Here is a 21,290-nt window from a genome sequence, read left to right as displayed (position 1 = left end):
ATTCCAGTGTCGTGAGGGAACAGTTGTGTGAATTGTACTTCCGTTCAGGCACTGATAATCATTTACATCACCAAATGGCTGAGACGGACCCCAAATCGGTGCAGGACCTTACCAACGTGGTGAGTGGAGATCGAGCGGGCAAGCTAGTATTAGCTAGCTAGAAGCCTAGCAAGACATCACTTGTACAAGGATGGGCAAGCTAACGCTAGCACGCAATGGTTAGCTAACCCGCGGTATATCACATCGGTATTATTCAATTTTTCACTTTGCTTGTAGAATAAAATAGATGAATGTGTTTGCTGTGGTTACTCGAGCCAAAACGTCGTGACATTTGTGTGAATCTACAGCATGTTATGTAATGGTGGGATGGTCTTGTCAACATCACCGAATTGCAACCATCATAACATTACATCGATTGTGCTGCGTGAATGATTTGAGTATGTAGAGTTGCTTACTCTAACAGCAATTCTAATGTCTCTTTTGCGTGTATTTATTCAATTTAAAATACAGCTGAGGTGATGTCATGGAGACGAGCGTGGAGAATGTTATGCTTCAAACACCCTGCTATTGGTAGTCTGATCCATGCTATTTTCTCCCTTTGTTAGTAGTAGTATGCACTCATTCATGCGTTGTTGGGTATGCGCTCACTCTTAACACAAAAATATATGTCATGTCATTAACCGACTGACCGTGTTATTAAAGGAAGTCACCTTTTCTCATCTGCATATTAAACTGGTAAAGTTGAAGTGTGGCTGCCATCCTCATTGTCCATTGGATTCATGTCGCTGTTAATAGTACCGTGTTTGGTTTTTTGTTTCAGGTTCAGACTCTGCTGCAGCAGATGCAGGACAAGTTCCAGACCATGTCAGACCAGATCATTGGCAGGAATATCCTAACCAAGTTAAAAATGTCAGGAGTCAGTTTTATGCATGAAATGATGTAGTTTTAAACTAATCCAGTAATTAATGTCTGAGCTGTGATTATTTTGTTTCACATCCTCTACAATTTCTTGTAATTGACCTCAAAACGGTCGGCGCCTGACCCGAATGACTTCACCCGTTTAAGAAAAACAGTCAAGTTATGGTAATTATGTTCGTTGACTCCTTTCTTCCACTCGATGAGATGAGCACACGCATTGATGACTTGGAGAAGAACATTGCTGACCTGATGACCCAGGCTGGTGTTGAAGAGATTGACGCAACACAGGAAAAAGCTAAAGAGGGTCAAGGCTCATAATGAAGGTAAGCGCACACACAGCGTTTAGCTTAAAATGATTTAACACAGAATATTTTTTTTAAATCAACAGTTAAGTTTGCAAATGTGGGTTTAAATAGTTTGACATACTAGCCCATTTGTTTTGTCTGTCCTGCAGATTCCAAAGTCACATGATGCAAAGCCAGTCCTACATCCAGGAGCAGAGGACGTTCCACTGAATTACTCAACCTCGATTTGGTGTGATGTCGTGTGAAATGCTTTTTATATATTGAATATCGTGATAGACGGTTACCTTTCTGTAATGGCTTGAAGAGTTGAGTGTTATTTGTAAGCTAGACTAGTGTTATGTGCCCGTCAGCACCTGAAACCGGAAGGCACCTTCTGGAATTCGTGAGCCGACCTGGAGGCTTTCCCCTCCATCTTGAGGGATGCTTTGAGGACGGCGATGCCCTGGCCTATGCTGAGAAGTGCAACCTGCAGGCCAACAGGCCCGTAGAACCTCCATCCTTACCAGCATGAGAAATGGGCAGTGCACGTCTGAGCCCTGCAGTGTCACGACCAAACTTTGGGACGCATTCCAATTCTCTTCTATTAAAGAAATTTAATACAATGTAGTTTGTCGTGTGTGAAATTATAAATAGCAGGCAAGAAGGAAAGCAGATTTAAAAATATATATATTTAACTCTGACGTGCTGATTGTGTTTCTGTATTGTTTTTTCCAAGCTAGAGCTGTCAATTATAGTTAGCAGGAATCTGTGTCGCATGTTTTTGGTCTAAATTAAAAATATCCTATACTGGTCAATGATCAACTGATATTTAGTGTAAATGAAATTATATACATTTGAAACTATACCTACTCCCGAGTCCCGTAGCATTCAGACAAACTGGTACCACATATTTTCATCTTCCATGAATGGCAGGAACCTTTATTTGAATTAATTGAAACAAAAGTTGCATACAACCGATCTTCAAATTTAAGTGACAAAAGCATCATTCAGAAATAAACAGCAGTAAACTATCCACCATGTTTGAATCTCAGGTATATAATCAACATGCCCTGAACATATGAAGGCATTAATGTGTTGCATTTATGAACAAGTGAATGATCGGTGTCTTTAGCATTAATTCTGAGGCTCTGAATTGTGAAGTTAGAACTCAAAGTCATCCTCAGTCATGTCGATGGCCCAGGCAAACTTGTCCCTTTGGCTCTTATTGTAGATTTTTTCCACAGGTACATCCATGCTTTTACACCTGAACACATGGGGGAAATCTTAAGTATACAATGTAAATAAATACCCAATGTTACTCAACATTTAATATTCAAAAATCCTCTCGTCTTGGAAGCGGTCAGACATCAGCTATCTTTATAGTCCTACTCGAAAGCAAACAGTCAGAAATGCCTAATCGGAACAGGAACGGGCATTATGCAAGTGTTAATGCTCAAAAAGCTCACAACATTTTCACACTAAATTGAATTTTATATTTCACTGGAAAAATGATATTAAAGTAGATACATTTTATACAGTGTGTTTGTGTTTGGCATTATTGTTAGCCAGCTTCCTGTTTGTACAAAATATTCAACAAATATTCCTCACACCTGATTAAATGGTCATAAAAACACAGTGTGAGTGATTTGATCTGTGCAATTACTCATTGAACTTAGAGTATGAATACAGTACTGCTGTCCATTTTGGGTTCTTATAAAAGGGATCTTTTTTTCCAGAAACATTCTCCAGGTTGTAGAACAGATCTGCTAAACTCACGTTACACGATTTACATTGGAAGTGACATCCGCCATCACAACGCTGGAACTAATCAGCTGACCCGACGGCTCCTCTTTGTGTTGACACAGGTCACATTGCTCTTTACGGGCATGCTAATGCATGAATGCTGGCAGAGTGTTTTCATCAAGCCCTGAGAGATGATTAGCATGGAACACTCACCAAGCCACGCTAATGCGAGGGTCCAGGTAGTTGAGCTTGGAGGTACCCAGAGCAATCTGTTTATTTTCCTCCCTGTCAGTCGCCTGGACCTCCATCTTCAGCAACTGCTCCTCACAGCGTTTGACCGCCGTTTTCTTCCGCTCCACCAGCCTGATAGAAAATATAGACAAGGTCAGGTGAGGGTCTTCTGATTAATCATATCATCAAAAGGCTTGGACGTTAATTGGCAAATATGATGTGATGTTCAGCAGACCAAAGTCTTCTCTCTCAACCATAATATATACTGATTTTTGATTCTAAACATGCAGTAGACAAACATTTTAAAACACGAATTTAAAGCCAGAATTTTCCCAGTAAATGTGCAAATATCAGTGTGAGTGCAATTACCTTTATGCAGAAAGACAAAAGTCATTGCTAAGTTAAAAGCAGGGTTTCCACCACAGCTTCTGTGATGTTGCATTGAAGATCACGTAGCTCATGAATTACAGTGAGGTAGTTGTCTCTGGAGACCTTTGAACCTGCAAGGTACCTTTCTAGTAGTGTATGTGCATAGCTTCTGATTTAGCTTCCGCTGGAGGGGTGCATGTATTTATTTATCACTTTTCTCCCATTTCTATTATAACACATACGCCTGCAGCTTGGGGTCTGAGCCTCCTTTGGTCTTGGCCTCCTTCTTGGCCTGTTTCAGCTCCGTCTTTGCAAGCGCCAGCTGTTCCTTTCGAGCGTCAATCTGGATTGAGAACGTGAAGCCGTTAGCTTAAAAATGTCACTGACAGAAAAAGGTTAGAAAAAAAAATGACTGTCTTTTGACATCTGTTCTGGTGTTCTTTCAGCGCAGCATTTCTGCAACACATTATTACCCCTGCTAATGCACTTTGAGGAGAATGTCAACATGAATTACTGTGTGCGAAGAGTGGTCAACAAGCTCTCACCTTAGCTTGAAGGTTAGCCATAGACTGATCAAAGGTCTTGGGCGGTGCACGCTGGTGGTTACACAAAATAGCAACAGCCCTGTTAGCTCTGTTGTAGGACAGCAGCTTCTCTGCCACACTGTCTGAATCTTGAGAGGAATGATAAAAGAGTAAATTGTATTTAAACAGGCAAAGCCCACTGAGAACACTTACTCGAGTTCTGAAACATATTTAAAAGATGACATATGCTACCGTTATTGCACACCCACTTGCACTCACTTTATTTATTCAAATTCCCACTAGTCTCATTTATTCTTCCTGGGGTCCAAGTAATCAGTACAATATAGCCACACGTCAACCTGAAGATCGGCCCACAGTGGTAATCAAGAAATAACAGTGTGATGCTTCGATCGCTGAACTCTGTCAGAGGAAGCCAATAGGACATTGATTTGATTTTATCCTTCAACTTTTGTACTCGAAAATGAAAATGACATCATACATGGTGTCAGTCATTATTCAAACTTCATGCAAGCCCACCCTTTAAAAAGTAATTCATATGATGATGGACCATTCAATGCACAATGATTCTTACTGTTTGTGAGATCTTTGAGCTGTTGCTGCAACGTGATGGAGGCGTTATATGTCCTGAAAACCTTTGCAGAAAGACCCGGCATGAGAGAACTCAGGTGTTTGTTCAGCATGCTTGTCTGCAATAAGAAATGAGACCATGAGACAGAGTGACAGACCAACACCACATCTATAGCACAATGGTACGAAACAAATGTTCCGTTCTGGCAAAAGACACGTCACGACTCAACCACTAGGTGGCACTGTGGCATAGTCAATTATTTAAGGTCTCTACAATGGCTTTAAAAAGTCATAGCAGCTCTACCTTCATTATCTTTATCATCATCATCATCATCATCATCATCATCATCATCATGCATTAGAGCAAGTAGATTAATAAAGATCAAAGTACTATTCCCGTCTGACATTTCAGGCAGGTATTAAAACAAGCTAAAGCTGTCATTACCACCAGTTAGACATCCATCAGCTCATGTCAAATGCTTGCGAATTTATAAACATAGATGAAAAAGGAAAAACCATTGGTATGAAAGGTAAACAAGCACAAACACTTACTGCACACACATAGGCGATAATCGTAAATACGGAGGAAAAAGTAAGAACAATTCGAAGAGTGCCGTGCGTCTGAACGCCGACAGTTCCTCGTGGTGAGAGAAGTGCCTGTTTTGATTAAGTCAAATGGCTGTTTTGGTCAGAAACTGTAATGCAGATGAACCCAAAGAAGTCGTCCGATGAACATCACAGGGAAGAGTGCACCAACTCCAAATTAGTGTCGGATGGTGGGATGATCAACCTGCCAGATCCAGATAGCCTTACTGCAGGTGAACGTCAGGGAGCTGACTTGTGCATTTTTAAATCATGCTTGAGGGAGTATTGGGAGTGAAATCTGGTTTTTCTGTCATATTTCTTTTCCGTACGTGCCAAACATGCTATTTATTTCTCGACTTTATAAACACAAGTTTAATCAGTTTCACTGCTGGCAGCCTGACTTCAGTTTTCAGTGTCACGGTTAAGGTGTGAAGTCTTAAACTCCATTATTCCTCAGTGTTCTGATAAACCTCGTGAAGCAACGTGCCTTCAGACTCACGGGGCTATAAAGGCTGGATGATAAGGCAAAACGCAGGACCCCGAAACACTGATCAATATTGATATTTAAAATGTTAACGTGAGAATTTAACAGTGCAAACATGGCCGTGTGCGTTCCTATGTGCGTGTATGAAATGACTTGGTGATGGACAGATGAAACCGTCTTTTCCAACCGTCATTTCATTTGTGGTGATCGGGGGAGGGGGGTAATTAATAATGTTATCCAGGCAGAGAGGATGTTAATTGAATATGGCTATTAGTCACTAAAATATTTAACTCTCTCCACTCGTTTGATTTCCCTTTCAGTCAGAGTAGCTTATAACTGCGCTCTCTCGTTCCTTCCGTCAGTTTCCAGTCCATTTACCCATTTTTCTCCTCCTCATCTTGGCCTTAGAGCTGCTTTTCTTGCTCCCCTGACTTTTTCCTCCCACCACCTGAACCCGCTGTCACTTTCTCCTCCCCCCCTCCACTCACTGGCCTGGCCTTTCTGAGTGTCAATCAGTCCTGCACACAGCAACCATTACCATTCCACCTCAAACCCACCCTGACATTTCCCGCTACATCGGAGGGCAGCGAGCAGAGGCACCACATTCCTTCCTTCAGTTGCTCCATCTCTTCTTCATAGCATCTCCACCTTGAGTCTTCCTTTTCCTAATTGTCAGTATTTATAATGCGTGAGATGGCTCTCCAAGCGTCCTCAGTTTACTATCGGAATCTATTTCTTCCATTCGGTTCATCAAAACCCTTCTCATCTGCTGCACACATACCCAATGGATACCCAACATCCATTGCTGTCTCCGTTCAGCAATGGCAGCACTTAGCCCAAAGTCAACACACTGCAGCCTGCAAGAAACCTGGATAATGAGCGGGTCTGAACATAAACGACTTCCTTGGCTAAAACTATTTAATAGTTTGAACGAGTCATAAAAAGTCAAACTCCGATGTTCTTGTCCTGTTAAGTCTGAGTGCATCTTGCAAAGCCCGTGTCTCCCTGTGGTGGATATCAGGCTTAAGCGTGCATCTGCTACTTTGTGTGGCTTTGCTGCCTGCAGCTACACAAAGGCGTTGAGACGACACCAGATTTTTATGTGTGGCAATTCATCTGCCCAGGATGTTCACTTTCAATTTCCACTTGTGCAGCTTCACTTTTATCTGATGGCGTCCATCCCCCCTCTCTTTTGATACTCCTTTTTAGCTTTCAGTCTTACCACTTCCAATATCCTTCTCCTTATCTTCACCTTCCATTGGCACCCTTTACTCCTTTCATCTGTCCACACCGATGTACTCATCCTCATTCAATCTCATCTTTCACGCCATACAATTTAGTCCCTGCTTATTCTTTATTGTCACCCTCTGTCTCTCAAAAGAATGAAAAAAAAGTAATTGTTAAGTGATTTCACAATCTTTTTTCTGCCTTTTCTTTGACCATCACACAAACCCGCAAAAAATTTCAGGTACTCTCTTACAAAGTAAATATTCATAGTGCATTATATTTTCCCTTCACAAAAAAAGAAAAGAAAAAGACAGACGGACAAACAAACGAGTACGGAGACAAGAAACAAAGACATCAAGTTAGGGAGGAACTCACATTAAGGCGGTCAAAGAGGTCATCGCCAGGCTCCTTGTTTTCCATGAAAAGCATAAGATTCTTAAAAACCTAAAAAGATAGCCAGATTTTATGTTTCATTACAAGACAAGAAATAATGTTTAAATATGCATATTACGAACTGGAGTGCAGCTAACCAGCTAACAATCACTACCAAATATGCAGGTCGAAATGGTACAATACGGGTATTTTTCTTTTAAAATGGAGCAGAAATTTCATTCATTGGATCAGTCATTTCGCAGACCATTGTCACCTGTAATAAAACATTTTAAAGCAGCTGTGGTGGGCACCGTTTGTGCGTGTGTAGCTGTTTGTGGACAATGACTCCATCTCAAAGCAGAACCAGAGTAACACTTACACAATCGCATCTGACATTTCAAGCAATTCGGCGGCTTCCACGGTTTCACTGTACCCCCAATTAACTAGTAAAATATGCAAGACACCAATTAACGGCAACAGATGTGGTACTTTATGACACCCACTCAAATATTCACTGGTTGATTTGTGTGGCAATGTCGTTCCCGTTGGCAAATAAAATGAAACTGAAAAAAAGTAAAGCACAAGTGCTTTGGAGATGAAAATGTAAATCAGCATCTGCCTACAGACTCGGAAGCAGTAACAAAGAAAGCTCACCTAAATGGCTTAGTGGTGTGTTTGTGTTCAAAATGGAAATAATAATCTCGAAAATAAAGTAATAAATGATCAGCAGTTTGAACTTTAATAACCCAAAGGGTTTAAGCATCCGCAGATGTCCCCACACTCGGAGGGTATTTGGTTCAGTCATTCAACATCCTGGTTCGGGTTCCAAATGTCTAAGTTTATTTTTTATATTTTTAAATACAAAGTGTTGTACAGTTGGGTGCTGATTAGCAACTTCCTGGGCATTTGCGGATGGAAAAGGGACAAAGACATTCATGTGGATGGTTTAACCCTTGTAGCTACTCTGCTCCCCGTTTCAGCTGAGAAATAACGCAACTTTTTATTTCAATTTGGACATAAAAGTAGTCCACATCAAGGCACACCACTTCATTGAGATTGTTGAAATTACTCCCTGCCAGTACATTATGGCCTCCGTTTGCGGCAACACATTGGCCACATACAAACCGAATATACGACTAAGTATTAAATTCAAATGATTCCCAACCCAGAGATAAAAACTGGACGCTCCTTCCTTGCCTCCCTTCCATTTTATTCCAAGTGATATTTAGCAGTGAGTCTCACTGATTTCCTGGGAAGCGACAATGCTAAAATATGCAAGGGACTAATTAATTCCAGCTAATGTGAATGCACTCATTTGAATAATGATATGTTCTGCCAAGAAACAAAACACTTTGGCTGTCAGGTGCTAACATTTCTGGAATAGAAGATAGCAGGGCTTGACACCAGAGAAGGGGTTGGAAATTTACATACGCATACACACAAATGTGATATCTGACAGATTGCATGTCAACTAAACAAACAAAAAAAGTTTCTTGGCATGTTTTATTTTCCTGTATCGAGTCACCGGCTTATTATAACATAAATCATTTATTGTAGCAGATGAATTGACAACTAAAAGGCAGTAGCTGCAATACTTACTTTATAATACATAACTCTCAGAAAAACACTATTTCTACTCCCGCAGTGACGACAAATCCAGTGTCGAAACTTATCAGCTTTATCCTTATCTCATCACTATGGGCAATTTAAAATGTCATTAAAATGTCTCTGGAGTACAAAAATATCTCAAGTCAAGACGGTTTGCCAAAAAATGAGGAAATTGAAAGAGCGGTGTGGCGTTGCTACCTCCTCCTGGTTACAGACGATACCCGAGATTCCACTTTGACCTTGTTTGACTACAAGGACAAATGTGAATCACCATTCTCGTCTGTCAGGATTACTGAAACTATGAACCGCTCATAAGACATTAACATGTCTGTTTAGAAACTGACTCAATTCCTCCAAAGGCTTCAACTGCGAGCAGAAAAGGCTGAACGTTTGATTGGATGTGACATTTGAATTCTTCTTGAAGATAAGAAGTTTTTGCTTGTTAAGCTTACTTCAGGCTAAAGGTGCCCTTTACCGAGTTCTACTTTTAGGGTGGGTTTTTTTGGGGACTGGAAATAATTTATTTATTATCCATATTTAGAAATCAATCATTTACGGTATTAGTTACTGCTTTTATATATATATAACGTTAATTAAATGGAGTTCTTCGTTCTGTCTGGCTTTTTTTTAAGTTTGGACCTCAGCAGGGCAGGAAAGCGGACTTGACTGAGCCATTACACATTTTAGTTGTGCTACTTAAATAGCCTTTTATACTGGGCAACGGAATTGTCTTTCTATTGTACAACCAGGTACTGCAGGTTTGATCAGATTATATTTAAAGTATTCCGGTGTGGCTTGAATAAAGAACTCACCAGCATGTAAGAGGGAGCAGCAGACGGGAGCAGGCGGACAAGTTAAATTAAACCACCTCATCTACAGGAATCAAATTTACAAGTTTGTCTTCAGGACATCTCTGCGTTCCCTTTCTGCCTCGGGCTCTGTGCACGGTGATGTATGCGAGTGACCTTCTGTGTAGGAGCTTCTGCTAAAACCCAAAACTAGATTCATTTTGATGAAATATATGGGTTTTGGAATCAGTAGAAATTGGCTTCTCATTTTTCATTTGTCAAGGTCTCTTTACTGAGAAATGGGCATATGTACCTTTTATTAAATATAATTTCCAGGTCTCAGCAAATGCATAGAAGCATAAATAAGAGGGAAGGAAGATGTGCTTTCATGCAATTCCTTTACCTTCCTGATAACGGGGACCTTGTTGTAGTAGCGAATGGAGTCTTTCCCCAGGAAGTCGAACTCCACCACACACTCGCTGCAGTCGAGCTGCTCGTGCAGGGTGATGTGCTCGATGCGTAGTGAGCAGCAGCCCACCGTGTCAGCTGTCTCTCCCTCTTCCTTCTCATTACCTGCTCTCAGTGCCAGCTTATTGGGTCAAAAGACACGAGAAAAATACCCTTCAAAACTCACAAATACTCCGACAAGAACTCTCACCGCCATCCTTCCTATTCTCAGAACAAACAAGCACGTGTCAGATCACCACACCGAATACCACAAAGCTGTATTCAAAGGGATTTTGCTCAGATTAGAAGCTTGAGATCTTTTCCTGGACCAGTGGCTCCACATCAGACCTTATCTATGAAGTAGAGGGCCACGGCTCGCTGCCTCGTGCTCATCTGTCTCGACTTGAGGTCTCGCAGGTACTCGTCGCGTATGTTGTCCACAAACGACTTCAGTTTCCGAGCAACTTCATATTTCTCAAAGTCTTTTTCTCCCTGTATTCATTGAGGAAAGAGACCGAAAGCAGGAGGAAGAGGGGAGATGGGTGGGCAGGAAGGTTAGAAGTGAGAATGGGAGATGGAGAGCAGGACGGACAAATGCTGTTAAATATTCACATGAAAACATCATTTAACACGAAATGATGACTTCTTCCACACCTGCGCACACACACACACAATCTCAAAAAACAACAATATTAAATCCAAATGTTAAGTAATTAAAACCATTTGGATAATTTAACATACATTTCCGACAAATACCTGACAAGAATTTTTGAATTTGAAAGCACAGATTTATAATAAATTCAATTCCATCAGTTTCTTTACTTTTGAGAATTTCACTGATGACTAACAACTTTCAGAGAGAGCACCGATGCCTTGTTTACACCTCGTGGAGTTTCTCTGGAATGAGTTGTGTATGGCTTTCTCTGGAGTCACAATATGCTTTATAGAACTCTTTCCCAAATACTCAGCAGTAGTGAGAACAACAAAACGGTTCAACAGTACACGTTCTGTTTAAAGTCAAATTCAGAACACCACAAACTTTAAAGACGAATCTGGCTGGCGGCTCAGAGTTTTGTGCCTTTGTTAGAGGAATCAACATGGCAGTTTTCCTGATTTAGAAAAAAATAATTGAAAGACAAACCGAAACAGCTACCACTGCGAACCTGTTTGGAGTGCAAACTGAGCACATGTCAGACAAATGAATGAAAGCAGGAACTTTTTTCCCTTTTCATTAGCGGTATAAGCCCATGGTGTTTTACTTACAGAGCAAAACAACTACAGGCAAAAGTAATAAAAAGTGAAACGCTTGTTTACAAACACACCTTGACTTTTAGATGGCATATCCTGAATACGACGTATGCTGACGGTTTTCCATTGGAGATGACAAGGAAGGAGGCGTGTTTGTTTTCCAAAAGCAGTTTCTGTACAAAAACTCGCAAACTATTAAAAAAATATCTCTATTTAAACAAAATAGCAGCTCTCATTGTAGTCAAATTTACATTTTGTTGAGCTCAAAGATGCCATGGCAACACCTAATTGGTGGTGCATTCAGGTTCTTGTTGGAATGCTGGCTAAATGTAAATGTAGGGGCGGCTCCGAGACTGAATCCGGCATGACCAAAGTCTACAGACGGTTTCTCTAGGAAGAAGCAACCAGCAATACCGCAGGCCACGGGAACAACACTACCCTGTTTAAATGTTCCATATCGCAGAATTTCATATTCAACACACACAGTTTGTGTGTTTAAGTACTTTAACTCTACTAAGTATGAAAAAATGCAGTACAGCTGATCCTCACTTAACGACGTACTCATTTAACATTAACTTAGAGTTACAACGGACTTTCTGAAATTTAAAAGTATTTTAGTGTTTAGCGAAAAGGAATCGCTGTTAAAACGAGCGGAATGCACTGGCTGTGGAGTGTAGGGAGCACGTATATAGTACATAGTATATAACATCGCCTATACGCATTCAAATAAAACATAATTTTGACCATACAAAATGACGTCCAAGTTGTCAGTCGACGGGGGTTTCGTTCAACGATGAAATCATTTAGTGACGTCACATTCAGGGCCAAATGTTGCCTCCGTCATTTCTAGATCGAACAAAGAGGCAGTCTCTGATTTCAAACACCAGAGGCGTTTTAAGGGTTAATCTAGCACTGAGACGGTTACTGACACATGTCGGAGCATTTCTTTCTCCTGACCTTGAGTTTTGAGTTTGCGTTGAGCATGATGTATTTAATGGACCCCTGCACGTTCTCAGTCCAGCTGGCCAGCCATGTAACAGTGTTGTCATGGCGAACCTCCTTCCAGCGGTGACCAGCAGGCGGCACAGGAATGCGGGACTCTCTAACAGAATTAGAGTAACAATGAAAAGTTTGTTCCAGGAATAAAAGCTTCTACACAGAAATGTAGACACCAAAGGTATATTTTTGTTGAGTGGTGAACAGAGATGGAAAACTATAATTCTGTACCACTTTAAAGCACCGTATTTCTGCTGTTCCGAAAAAACAACTTAAAAAACAACAACAATTGTGCTAATGCACGTGTGCAGTGATCAATATGGGCACACTTTGTAGCACAATCCTTAAAAAGCGTGACAGTACATGCAGTTTGACCCGTTGCTCCGCTCTTACTTGCTGCAGTTGATGATAACTTCTTCTGATTGGATCCTCTTCTTCAGCATGCCCTGTTTGGGATGCTCACCACGACCCCGGAACAGGCCTGGAGGCTCGATTTTAAAGTTGCCAATGCGTTCTTTGTGGTGGTCGAGCAGACAGTAGCCGTATTCATCAATGATCTTCTGATTGGCCTCTTTCGAAGCCTACAATAAAAAATAAACCAAGACAATCTGACCTAAATGATCTACACTTACCATCAGATGCAGGAAGAGGAGTACAGTGTACTGAATTTATTAAAAGAAACCTGAATCGTACCAGTTTCTCCTCTTTGCTCATGGCTTTCCTGGCCTCCACTTTGGCTTTGTGCATAGCATGAATCTCTCCAAAGTCACACTTGTCAAGATCTTTAATGAGGGACCTCTCTTCATGAGTCATTTCCTAAAGAGACAAAATATTCAGTACTGAAATCTGATCACTGCTTCGGGTAATCTAAAGTTACATCTTGATAAAAAAACGGAATTTCCTTTTGGTATAAAACAATTAGTCTACTTTAGAATAGCGCAATTAATTAAATTTACATCCAAACATGTATTTGATGAATTAATCTATAATGAAAAAAATGGTCATAGTATCAAAAGCTCCAGTTTTACGTGGACACTTCCTATCGAGCACTACAAGAAGCAGTAGTTTAGTAGTAAACACTACCAAACATTGTGTTTAGTCGTGTTTACTACTAAACACAGCGTGTCAAATCAACTAAACAAAGTCTGAGACAAGTGTTTCCACACGATTCTGATTCACTGACATTGAATAGTACATTGAATAAATAGTACATTGGAACCACAGCGTATCATAAAGACACAACTGTCAGCTTTCCAATGTTATCGTTATTGTTTAATTGATGCCTTCAGCTCAAATAATTCAATCCAAGTCACTGGAACCCGCTCAAGATGTCAAAATCACCGTCCCTTTAAAATCTTTCAGAAAATTATGCGAGCGTATCGAATCGTATCATGAGCTGAATATCGTGTATCGTATCGTGAGATTAGTGCATCGCTACATCCCGACACACCAGGCCAGAATATCGCTCACTAGCAATGCACAGCTGGGATGACACCAAGCGAATGTTTCTGACACTGCGTGATTCTCCTGCATGAACAGTTCAAGTCTTGAAGACAAAGTAACAAGAAGATAAAAAATGTAACCACAGTGGGCATCCAACTCCATCAGAAATCCGGCAAAACTCTTGCATGATGCAAATATTTGTATTTTCAATTTTCAATGTATATGTCAGATTCAATTTAATTCATTTCTTGATTTTAATAACAAGGTGTCAGGTGTCTTTTCTCGCCTTACCTTTCTCCAGTCTTTATAGAAGTTCTCCCGGAACACCGCTTTGGTTGTGTACTCATGATCCAACATCTGGGCAAAAAACAACGCCACCTCCTCCGCAGCGAGGCTCAGCTTCACAGACTTGCCTGCACAAAAAGGACAACCAACACCACCATTTCACTCGTGCGGTGCCAATCAGGCACCGACGTGAAAATAGCAGATGGAAAAAGACATTTAAAACGTTCCTGGAAATTGGACTTCTCTCTTGGAAGGCCTTGGAAATTGCGGCCAAAGCTAAACAGGATATATTACAGATTTTGCAGCAGGTTGTAAACAATATGAAACGTTAGCATTAATTTCCGTCGTTATTTGATAACCATCATTAAAAAGGAAAAAAATCCACAGCAATAAGAGAACTGACTTGAGCAAGCAGAATTCTGACTCAATTGTCTGACAGGCCAAGCAAAACATGAAAAATGAAATGTCCCCATGTCAGTCACACTTTCCAACACATCCATTTCTGCTTTCAACCGACCGTCATAGTAGAAGTGCACATTGTCTGGTAAAGGCTGGTATACAGGAGGAAAGTAGGGGCCATTGTGTTCAAGGAACTTCCATTTCAGACCATCTTCATACTTCTCTTCCTCCCACCTGACAGAAAGAAATATGACAGAAAGATGTGCTTGAACAAGTGAAAATCGCTGCGCTCTGCATTTCCCATGTAGTTTGTGGGATGGGTCCAGGTCAATGCAAGATGAATAGAGCAACATTTCCAGACCATCTCCAGCGACTCCGCTCCTCCTCCTCCTTCTTTTTGATCTTCAACTGTCTTGCCTCTTCAATCTCCTTCTTTGTCCTCTTAGGCTTTTTGGAGATCGGGTCCTCGCCCTCCTCTTTCTTTACCGGCTGTACCAAGAAAAACAGCAAAGTCAAAACTGGAACTGCATTTCCAACATGCAGTCAGGGAACAAAATATATATATATATATATATATTTACCATTTCTGTCTTCAACTTCTTTTTTTCAGCTTCTTCACCACTTTCTTCATCCCGCATGCGTTGCTTCTTTTTTTTCTTTGAGCTGTAGGTATTCGACAGACAGAAAAAAGGTCACATAAAATGGAAAGGCAAAAGCACTCAGCTAACATTCTCATATCACACACATTACAGCACATATTTTGGATGCTAAAGGAACTTGGACTATGAACTGTGCTCTAGTAAAATGAAAGACCTAAATAAAAGCTGTTTATTTTGATACAAGAAACAGAGCCCTGTTCAGACTTACACAGGTTTGCCAGAAGGAAGGGAAACACTGTCCAAGTGTTCCGCCTTGACTCTCTTCCTTTTCAACGCTTTCTTCTTTGTAGTAAAGTCATTATCCATTGGCTCCCGTTTCACCGACATACTAAATTAAAAGCAGAGAGTACTCACCGTCCATAACATCAAGCAGAATGAACATTACCGACATCCTTCAGTTTCCAGTCTGCTCTGTCGTCTCATGCAGGAACAATTCTTTTCACATTTCTGAATATACAGAATACGCTGCTTTGTAGATGAGCTCAAAGAAAAATTATCATCTCCGTGAACTTTAGTTTAAGGATGAGCGTAATTTTATTTTTCACGCCATCTTATCCCACTGTATAAGCAGTTGTGTCTTTAAAGGAAAAAAAAAAACTAACTTGAGCTGATGATTTTAAGAATTAAAGCTTAATGGTGCCTTTCAATCCTCGGTCACATTATTGACTACAGATTTAGGACAAAATTACCCTCCATGGGTAAAATCAAATGGTAAAATGACCACAATACATTGAATTTACACTGAATATAGTAAATACGAATTACACATCGCTGTAATAATGAAATAATCACAGCAATTAAAACATAAAATCTCGGAAGCTTGGATTTCCCGGCGAGGGAGGAATTGCTGGGTTTGGATATAGCCCAGATTCAGAAACATTTAGTTAGCAAATCACTGTCAGACTCATTTCTTCCTAATTACATGATAGTTGGCTGCTGTAACAACTACCTTGTGCACACGCTCAGGCTTCTGTCGTATAGTAGCAAGCTTTGATCTGTGACTTCGTCTCGTCTTTGCTGTGAAAGCGGCATACGTTCCAGTTCAGATGTAAGAGACCATATTCATTATAAGAGATACTTTGACTTCAATAAATAGAAAAAATAAAAACTATTGTTGAAAAAACTATTTCATACTCAAACTAGCAGTTGCATGCATCCTCACAGCACTAAGATGCTGTTTGCAATTTATAGCTAAGAATTTAAAGGACTTTAAAACAGTAAAGAGAATCATCTTTGCACTGCACAAAGGTCCAATTAAAGTCTTATTCCAGCTTGTTTGACATTGTTCATTGAAGTCAACATACTGACAAGAGTAACTTTGAAATTGGATTGTGTAAATGCAGAATCTCTGCAGCCTACCTGCGAGCCTGAAGCCATCACAAGCAATATCCTGAACCTCCATTAGAGGCAATGACTTTATAATTACATTTATGTAGCTGAACGGATTCAAAGCAACTTGTATTATATGAGCATTCCATAAGGCAAACACGTGCCCATACAGCTGTTATTGTGCAAGTCCGTGCACTTCATTTATCGGCTTGGTTTTCAGTCCCGTGAAGTGCCTTTGCTGCCCTGGTGGCATGAGCGGTTGATCCATCAGTGTGGAGATTACGAAAGCACAATAGGAGAAAAGCCTTTGTCCAATGTTCTCCCCATTCTCTTTTTAGCACACATTGCTAAGTTCAGCGTATGATGTCATCAAGCTGTTTAACTACGCTCATCGTGGGGAGTGTGTGTGCAGAAATGGTCTTGCTTGTTTTATTATTTTTTAAATCCTGCACCACTGAGCAAAATCGATAAAAACGATCCTAAAAGTAGTTTGACCACAGTGGCATTTAAAGTCTGTTGTTCCAACAGGCTGATGTTTCTTCCCCGACTATACACCCTGCAGGAAACAAACTCTACTGGCAACCTTACAACCCAATAAATAACAACTCTAAAGGAATCAACGAAATTCAGAATTTAAGTAAACAGTTTTGCCGAATGACACCTCCTTTTGAAATGCCACTTGTTGAATTGGGTTAGGGTCCAACCCATTGATAAATATGCAGAATCACTGCTGGGGAAACAGATTTGACTCAGCAGGCAATCAACCAGAATCTGTCATGCTGGCTACACCCTGCTGAGCATCATGACAAGCCACAGATTTCTATCCTCAGTGAAGAGTACACAACACAGCAGTTTGTGTAAGAGAGAGATTTACACAAACTGGGAATGGGAATGAAAGAAAAAAAGGGAGCATGCAGTTTGTTAGCTTATTGTTGTTGTTACCATGAATAAGATACAGCCTATTAGAAATTATGAATCCATCTACCTGGGACTGATGGCTGATTCCGAGTTATCTGTCTTTTTTATCTTGGGCTGAGGGGAAGACATACGTTAAGTTTGACAGGATAAAACAAAGTTGGCCTGTGACACTTATGTCGTCTCATGCATACAACGAAAACACGTATTCACACTAAACTAATCAGAAATACCCTCTATACATTGCTAATGTGGTAAACGACTATTCTAGCTGCAAATGTCTGGTTTTTGGAGCAATAGAGGCCCATTTGCAGCAACCATCACTCCAGTGTTCTGATGGTACAATGTGTTTGCTTATTGCGTCAGAAGGCTAATGGACGAGTAGAAAATCCTGTGCATTCATGTTGCACAGGAGTCAGTTTAGCTCCTTAGAGAAGCTATGAAACTGACCTGGGTGACCCCAAACTTTTTGAACAGCTAAATATAGCCTGACACTACCTACAGGAACAGCATGCGGGTCAACTACAAGGACATCCAGTTGCACATGCTGTCAGATATGGAGCCAATGGGTAACATGAGCTGGAACTTTCCACCTAGTATTTGACGTGCCAATTCCATACGAGTCCATGGTTATGGATCACAATCCCTCCCCTGCTGAATAGGACAGTGCACGTGCATTGACATTATTATTCTAATTTGAGTCCATGCAATACAGGAAGGAGAAGAACACGAGTTGCTTACCTTCTTATGAGACTTTCCATCGTTAGTTTTCTCTGTAGACTCAGTTGCCACAAGGCTGCTCGCCGGAATGTTAAGATGGGACAGCAAAGAACATAAGAGGAAAAGAAAGGGTCGGTTAGTTAAGCAATATTTGTGATAAATAACTGTTTGTGACCAGAGAATGCTGCTTTCCATTTCTCCGTGTCACAACTGAAGTGGGCCCTGAGAGACATTCTGAGCTACACATTTATCTATAGGATTTATGAGAGAACATATTATGGCCATTTCAGAGTTATGCATTTCCCTGGTTTGCATCATTCTAGTCATAATATGCTATAAATGGCACCAATCAGACAAAGTCTCAGAGGATTCCTTGCAGCAACTCTAACGTTGCTCATCCATCTCTCATACAGGCCGGATGATATATATATATATATATAAAATTATATTTAAAATTCACAATTTTGAAGCCGAGATTACTAAACCTTGAGAGGGATCACGCTACTCGTATAAAATCTGGATCACTTTGACACTTCCATCATTTTGCCAATATGAAACATAATAACTGGCCAATCAAAAAAAAAAGAAAAAAAGAAATGCAGTCATAGAAAATGCATGATGTTCCACCGCTGTGCATGATTAGGTCTGGTTCATTACCTGAATCCCAGAAACTGAAGTGCATGTATTAGAAGTAAGGGGCTACATATTTGGTTACGGAATAGTAATGGAGGGAGCTAGTGACATGAAACTACCTCTAATACGGAGCTGTGATCATGCAGCCAGTTAAATATAACTCAGCGGAGTCTTGAGGAAAGATAAAGGTGGGCCTGCCAATTTGGAAAATCAAGTACGCTTGATAACTCACAAACTACAAGCACACAATTCCCCAATGATACGCTTTCTTGTGTTGAGGCTTTAGGTTTTATTATAAACTTTATTTAGCACATTGTCACTTGCCTGATATGTGATAATATACAACTACATTTTAAGCATCATAGAAAAAGCCTCCAATCTTTGGCCGATCACATATTCGAGCATGGATAAATTTAACATGCTGATTCACAGAGGTTAAAAAGAATAAGAGTCTCTTATAATCTCTTTGATATTCAATGTGCATGCTTTGATATATAATTGCCCTCACCTTGGTGCTTTCCAAACCCCAAGTGCAAGTACACAACGATGTGAAATGTGTGCACGTTTCTTGCACAAATGATTGCAGCCATTTCTTATTTTAGAAATCTGCACTCTAGCAGAAATTAAGAGAAAAATCATATCCAATAAGAAGACTATTTTCTGATCATCATTGATAACAGCGCTTAGTGGAATCATTTATTTCGAGCTAAACCGTGTCAGTTAAAGCCTTTTTTGTCTTCTTCTATCTATCTACCTGTCTGAAATGTAGCATTTTCTCACCTGTCCCTCGCAGAGTCTCCCTCCGGACCAGCGCTGTCATCGTCACTCAGCTTTTTCAGCTTGGTCGCCTTGACTTTGGTTTTCTCTCCACACTTTCCATCCTCTCTCCCCATCATTCACAAACACCTCCGGAGAGCACAGTTTGGAAACTAGTATATTTACGAGAGCTGAAAAGCGGGAGGTTTTAAAATGCAAAAGATAAATCCCTTCGCAGACGTAGTTAACCTGCTACGCAGCGCTTTGCCTTTTGAAGTTAGCCAATTAACCGGGTATCTTTAAGCTAGCGGGAGCATGACAAATACAATCTACGAAAGTTGCAGAGCAGAAAATAAGTTATTTCTTATTACGCGTTTTCTTGCTTTAAAAAAAAACAACAACTCGCTGATCACTTACAAAGTCAATAAATGGTGTTTAAAAGTACTAGTTTTATAGATGACTGGCCACGGTCGAGCTGCGCAGGTCGGTTCCGGCTGGATTCTGATTGGGTGAGAGAACTCACAAAGTTGCCAGGTTTGACGGTCCGACAAGGAATTCCGCCAAATTCCATTCCTTTATTTTGTTTTTTTTTTGTACAGAATTAAGTGTTATGGCGAATGTACCCACAATATCGCATTACTGCCCATCATTGAACTGAAAAGAAACAAATTATTAGTCTTGGTTGTCCATCTAAACAGAACCTGCACTCCCCCTCCAGGAAATCTCTCAATCAAAACTTTTTACACAGCTTTTTATCTATTTTTATTTTTACATCCACCACAGTATTGCTAGTCATCATGACCAGAACAGCTAATTAAGTAAGTAAATAGATCAATACTCTTATTATTATGTACCTTCTTTTGGAGTCCCAGAAATATGAATGTTTGAGTTTAAAAATCACAGAAATTATCTTTGTTTGTCTGACATCATTGATCCAATAAAAAATACTGACATGGTGAAATATAACCCACCGAGTATGGGCATTTGATTAGATTTTTTTTTAAAGAAAATAACTTTATTTGTCATCTGTAAGCACACGAAGTACAGCACACACAATGAAATGTAATTTTTCACCCTACTATGGGCCCCTCTAACAACCAACACACACATGCATATGTTAGGCCCCGTAGCATCTGGAGAGGGCATAGGGTGGGGGGGTGACGCCATGGTCTGCACACCCGGTGCAGTTGAGGGGGTTCGTTGCCTTGCTCAAGGACACCTTGACAGTGCCCTGGAGTTAGAGTGACCTGTCTCCAGCCACAAGTCCACACTCCGTATCTTTCTTCTGGGCTGGGACGACTTGAACTGGTGATGTTTGTTAAATGCAAGGATTGATTCAAAATGCACTCCCAGGTTCAGACATTCGTCCAATAGTTAACTCAAATGGGCCAAATGAACACCGGACATCAGGATGAAGATAGACTCTGGAGTTTAATACGATGTAAGTTCAGACATGGTGCATGCCTGGCATTATCAACAGACACAAGAGTTATGTTTGATAATTAACCTTTGTGTTACCCCTTCAAACAAGTTGCATCCACGACCCTTCAAGTCGCCAAAAACGTCCATTTTCTAGAAAGTGTCCAAGTCATCTGTAAAATGGAACTAGCCTTTCTAAAACACGAAATATGTAAACTTAGAATTGTAAAAATGAAATTTATAAAAACACACCTGGCACGGCCTGACCATCAAGCGCGTCACCCGATCCCTTCCCTGTACTGTCTCTTTAACAACCCGGA

General features: G+C 40.5%; 2 protein-coding genes across 3 annotated transcripts; one reads left to right on the top strand and one right to left on the bottom strand.

The window, feature by feature from the left end:
- Positions 1–2,134, top strand: LOC137913896 (heat shock factor-binding protein 1-like). 2 transcript variants are annotated; one of them, XR_011106398.1, is made up of 5 exons: positions 1–119; positions 821–887; positions 1,115–1,241; positions 1,373–1,452; positions 1,574–2,134. XR_011106398.1 is itself a non-coding variant. In XM_068757517.1 (4 exons), exons 1-3 carry the CDS (start codon positions 75–77, stop codon positions 1,234–1,236), a joined length of 234 nt encoding a protein of 77 aa, XP_068613618.1. In that variant the 5' UTR covers positions 1–74; the 3' UTR covers positions 1,237–1,241; positions 1,373–2,134. The 2 variants fall into 2 exon arrangements, 1 of the variants encoding a protein (XP_068613618.1); XM_068757517.1 differs by having other exon boundaries at positions 1,373–2,134.
- Positions 2,135–2,305: 171 nt separating this feature from the next.
- LOC137913887 (DNA topoisomerase I, mitochondrial-like) lies at positions 2,306–19,691 on the bottom strand. The gene is made up of 19 exons (XM_068757508.1): positions 19,576–19,691; positions 18,184–18,238; positions 17,513–17,559; positions 15,407–15,526; positions 15,121–15,202; positions 14,901–15,028; positions 14,658–14,773; positions 14,147–14,268; positions 13,106–13,228; positions 12,806–12,993; positions 12,374–12,518; positions 10,517–10,660; positions 10,125–10,310; positions 7,329–7,397; positions 4,662–4,776; positions 4,091–4,218; positions 3,788–3,888; positions 3,159–3,308; positions 2,306–2,466 (listed from the first exon to the last, which is right to left on the bottom strand). The coding sequence occupies exons 1-19, from the start codon at positions 19,689–19,691 to the stop codon at positions 2,364–2,366; spliced, it is 2,238 nt and encodes a 745-aa protein (XP_068613609.1). The 3' UTR covers positions 2,306–2,363.
- Between the last annotated feature and the right edge of the window lie 1,599 nt (positions 19,692–21,290).

The sequence above is a fragment of the Brachionichthys hirsutus genome, unplaced genomic scaffold (assembly GCF_040956055.1).
Source record: "Brachionichthys hirsutus isolate HB-005 unplaced genomic scaffold, CSIRO-AGI_Bhir_v1 contig_1409, whole genome shotgun sequence".
NCBI classification, from domain to species: Eukaryota; Metazoa; Chordata; class Actinopteri; order Lophiiformes; family Brachionichthyidae; genus Brachionichthys; species Brachionichthys hirsutus.
This window is presented reverse-complemented; position numbering and strand designations above follow the sequence as displayed.

What these genes read in the sequence shown, in the direction of transcription:
- LOC137913887 (XM_068757508.1), bottom strand. Translation starts at nt 19,691, where the DNA reads ATGATGGGGAGAGAGGATGGAAAGTGTGGAGAGAAAACCAAAGTCAAG. An exon ending in ATGGAAAGTCTCATAAGAAG is followed by an intron (nt 17,560 to 18,183) that starts GTAAGCAACTCG and finishes TCTTCCCCTCAG; the next exon opens with CCCAAGATAAAAAAGACAGA. An exon ending in TGAGCAAAGAGGAGAAACTG is followed by an intron (nt 12,994 to 13,105) that starts GTACGATTCAGG and finishes TTTTTATTGTAG; the next exon opens with GCTTCGAAAGAGGCCAATCA.
- LOC137913896 (XM_068757517.1), top strand. Translation starts at nt 75, where the DNA reads ATGGCTGAGACGGACCCCAAATCGGTGCAGGACCTTACCAACGTG. An exon ending in TGCAGGACCTTACCAACGTG is followed by an intron (nt 120 to 820) that starts GTGAGTGGAGAT and finishes TTTTTGTTTCAG; the next exon opens with GTTCAGACTCTGCTGCAGCA. An exon ending in AGACCAGATCATTGGCAGGA is followed by an intron (nt 888 to 1,114) that starts ATATCCTAACCA and finishes CCTTTCTTCCAC; the next exon opens with TCGATGAGATGAGCACACGC.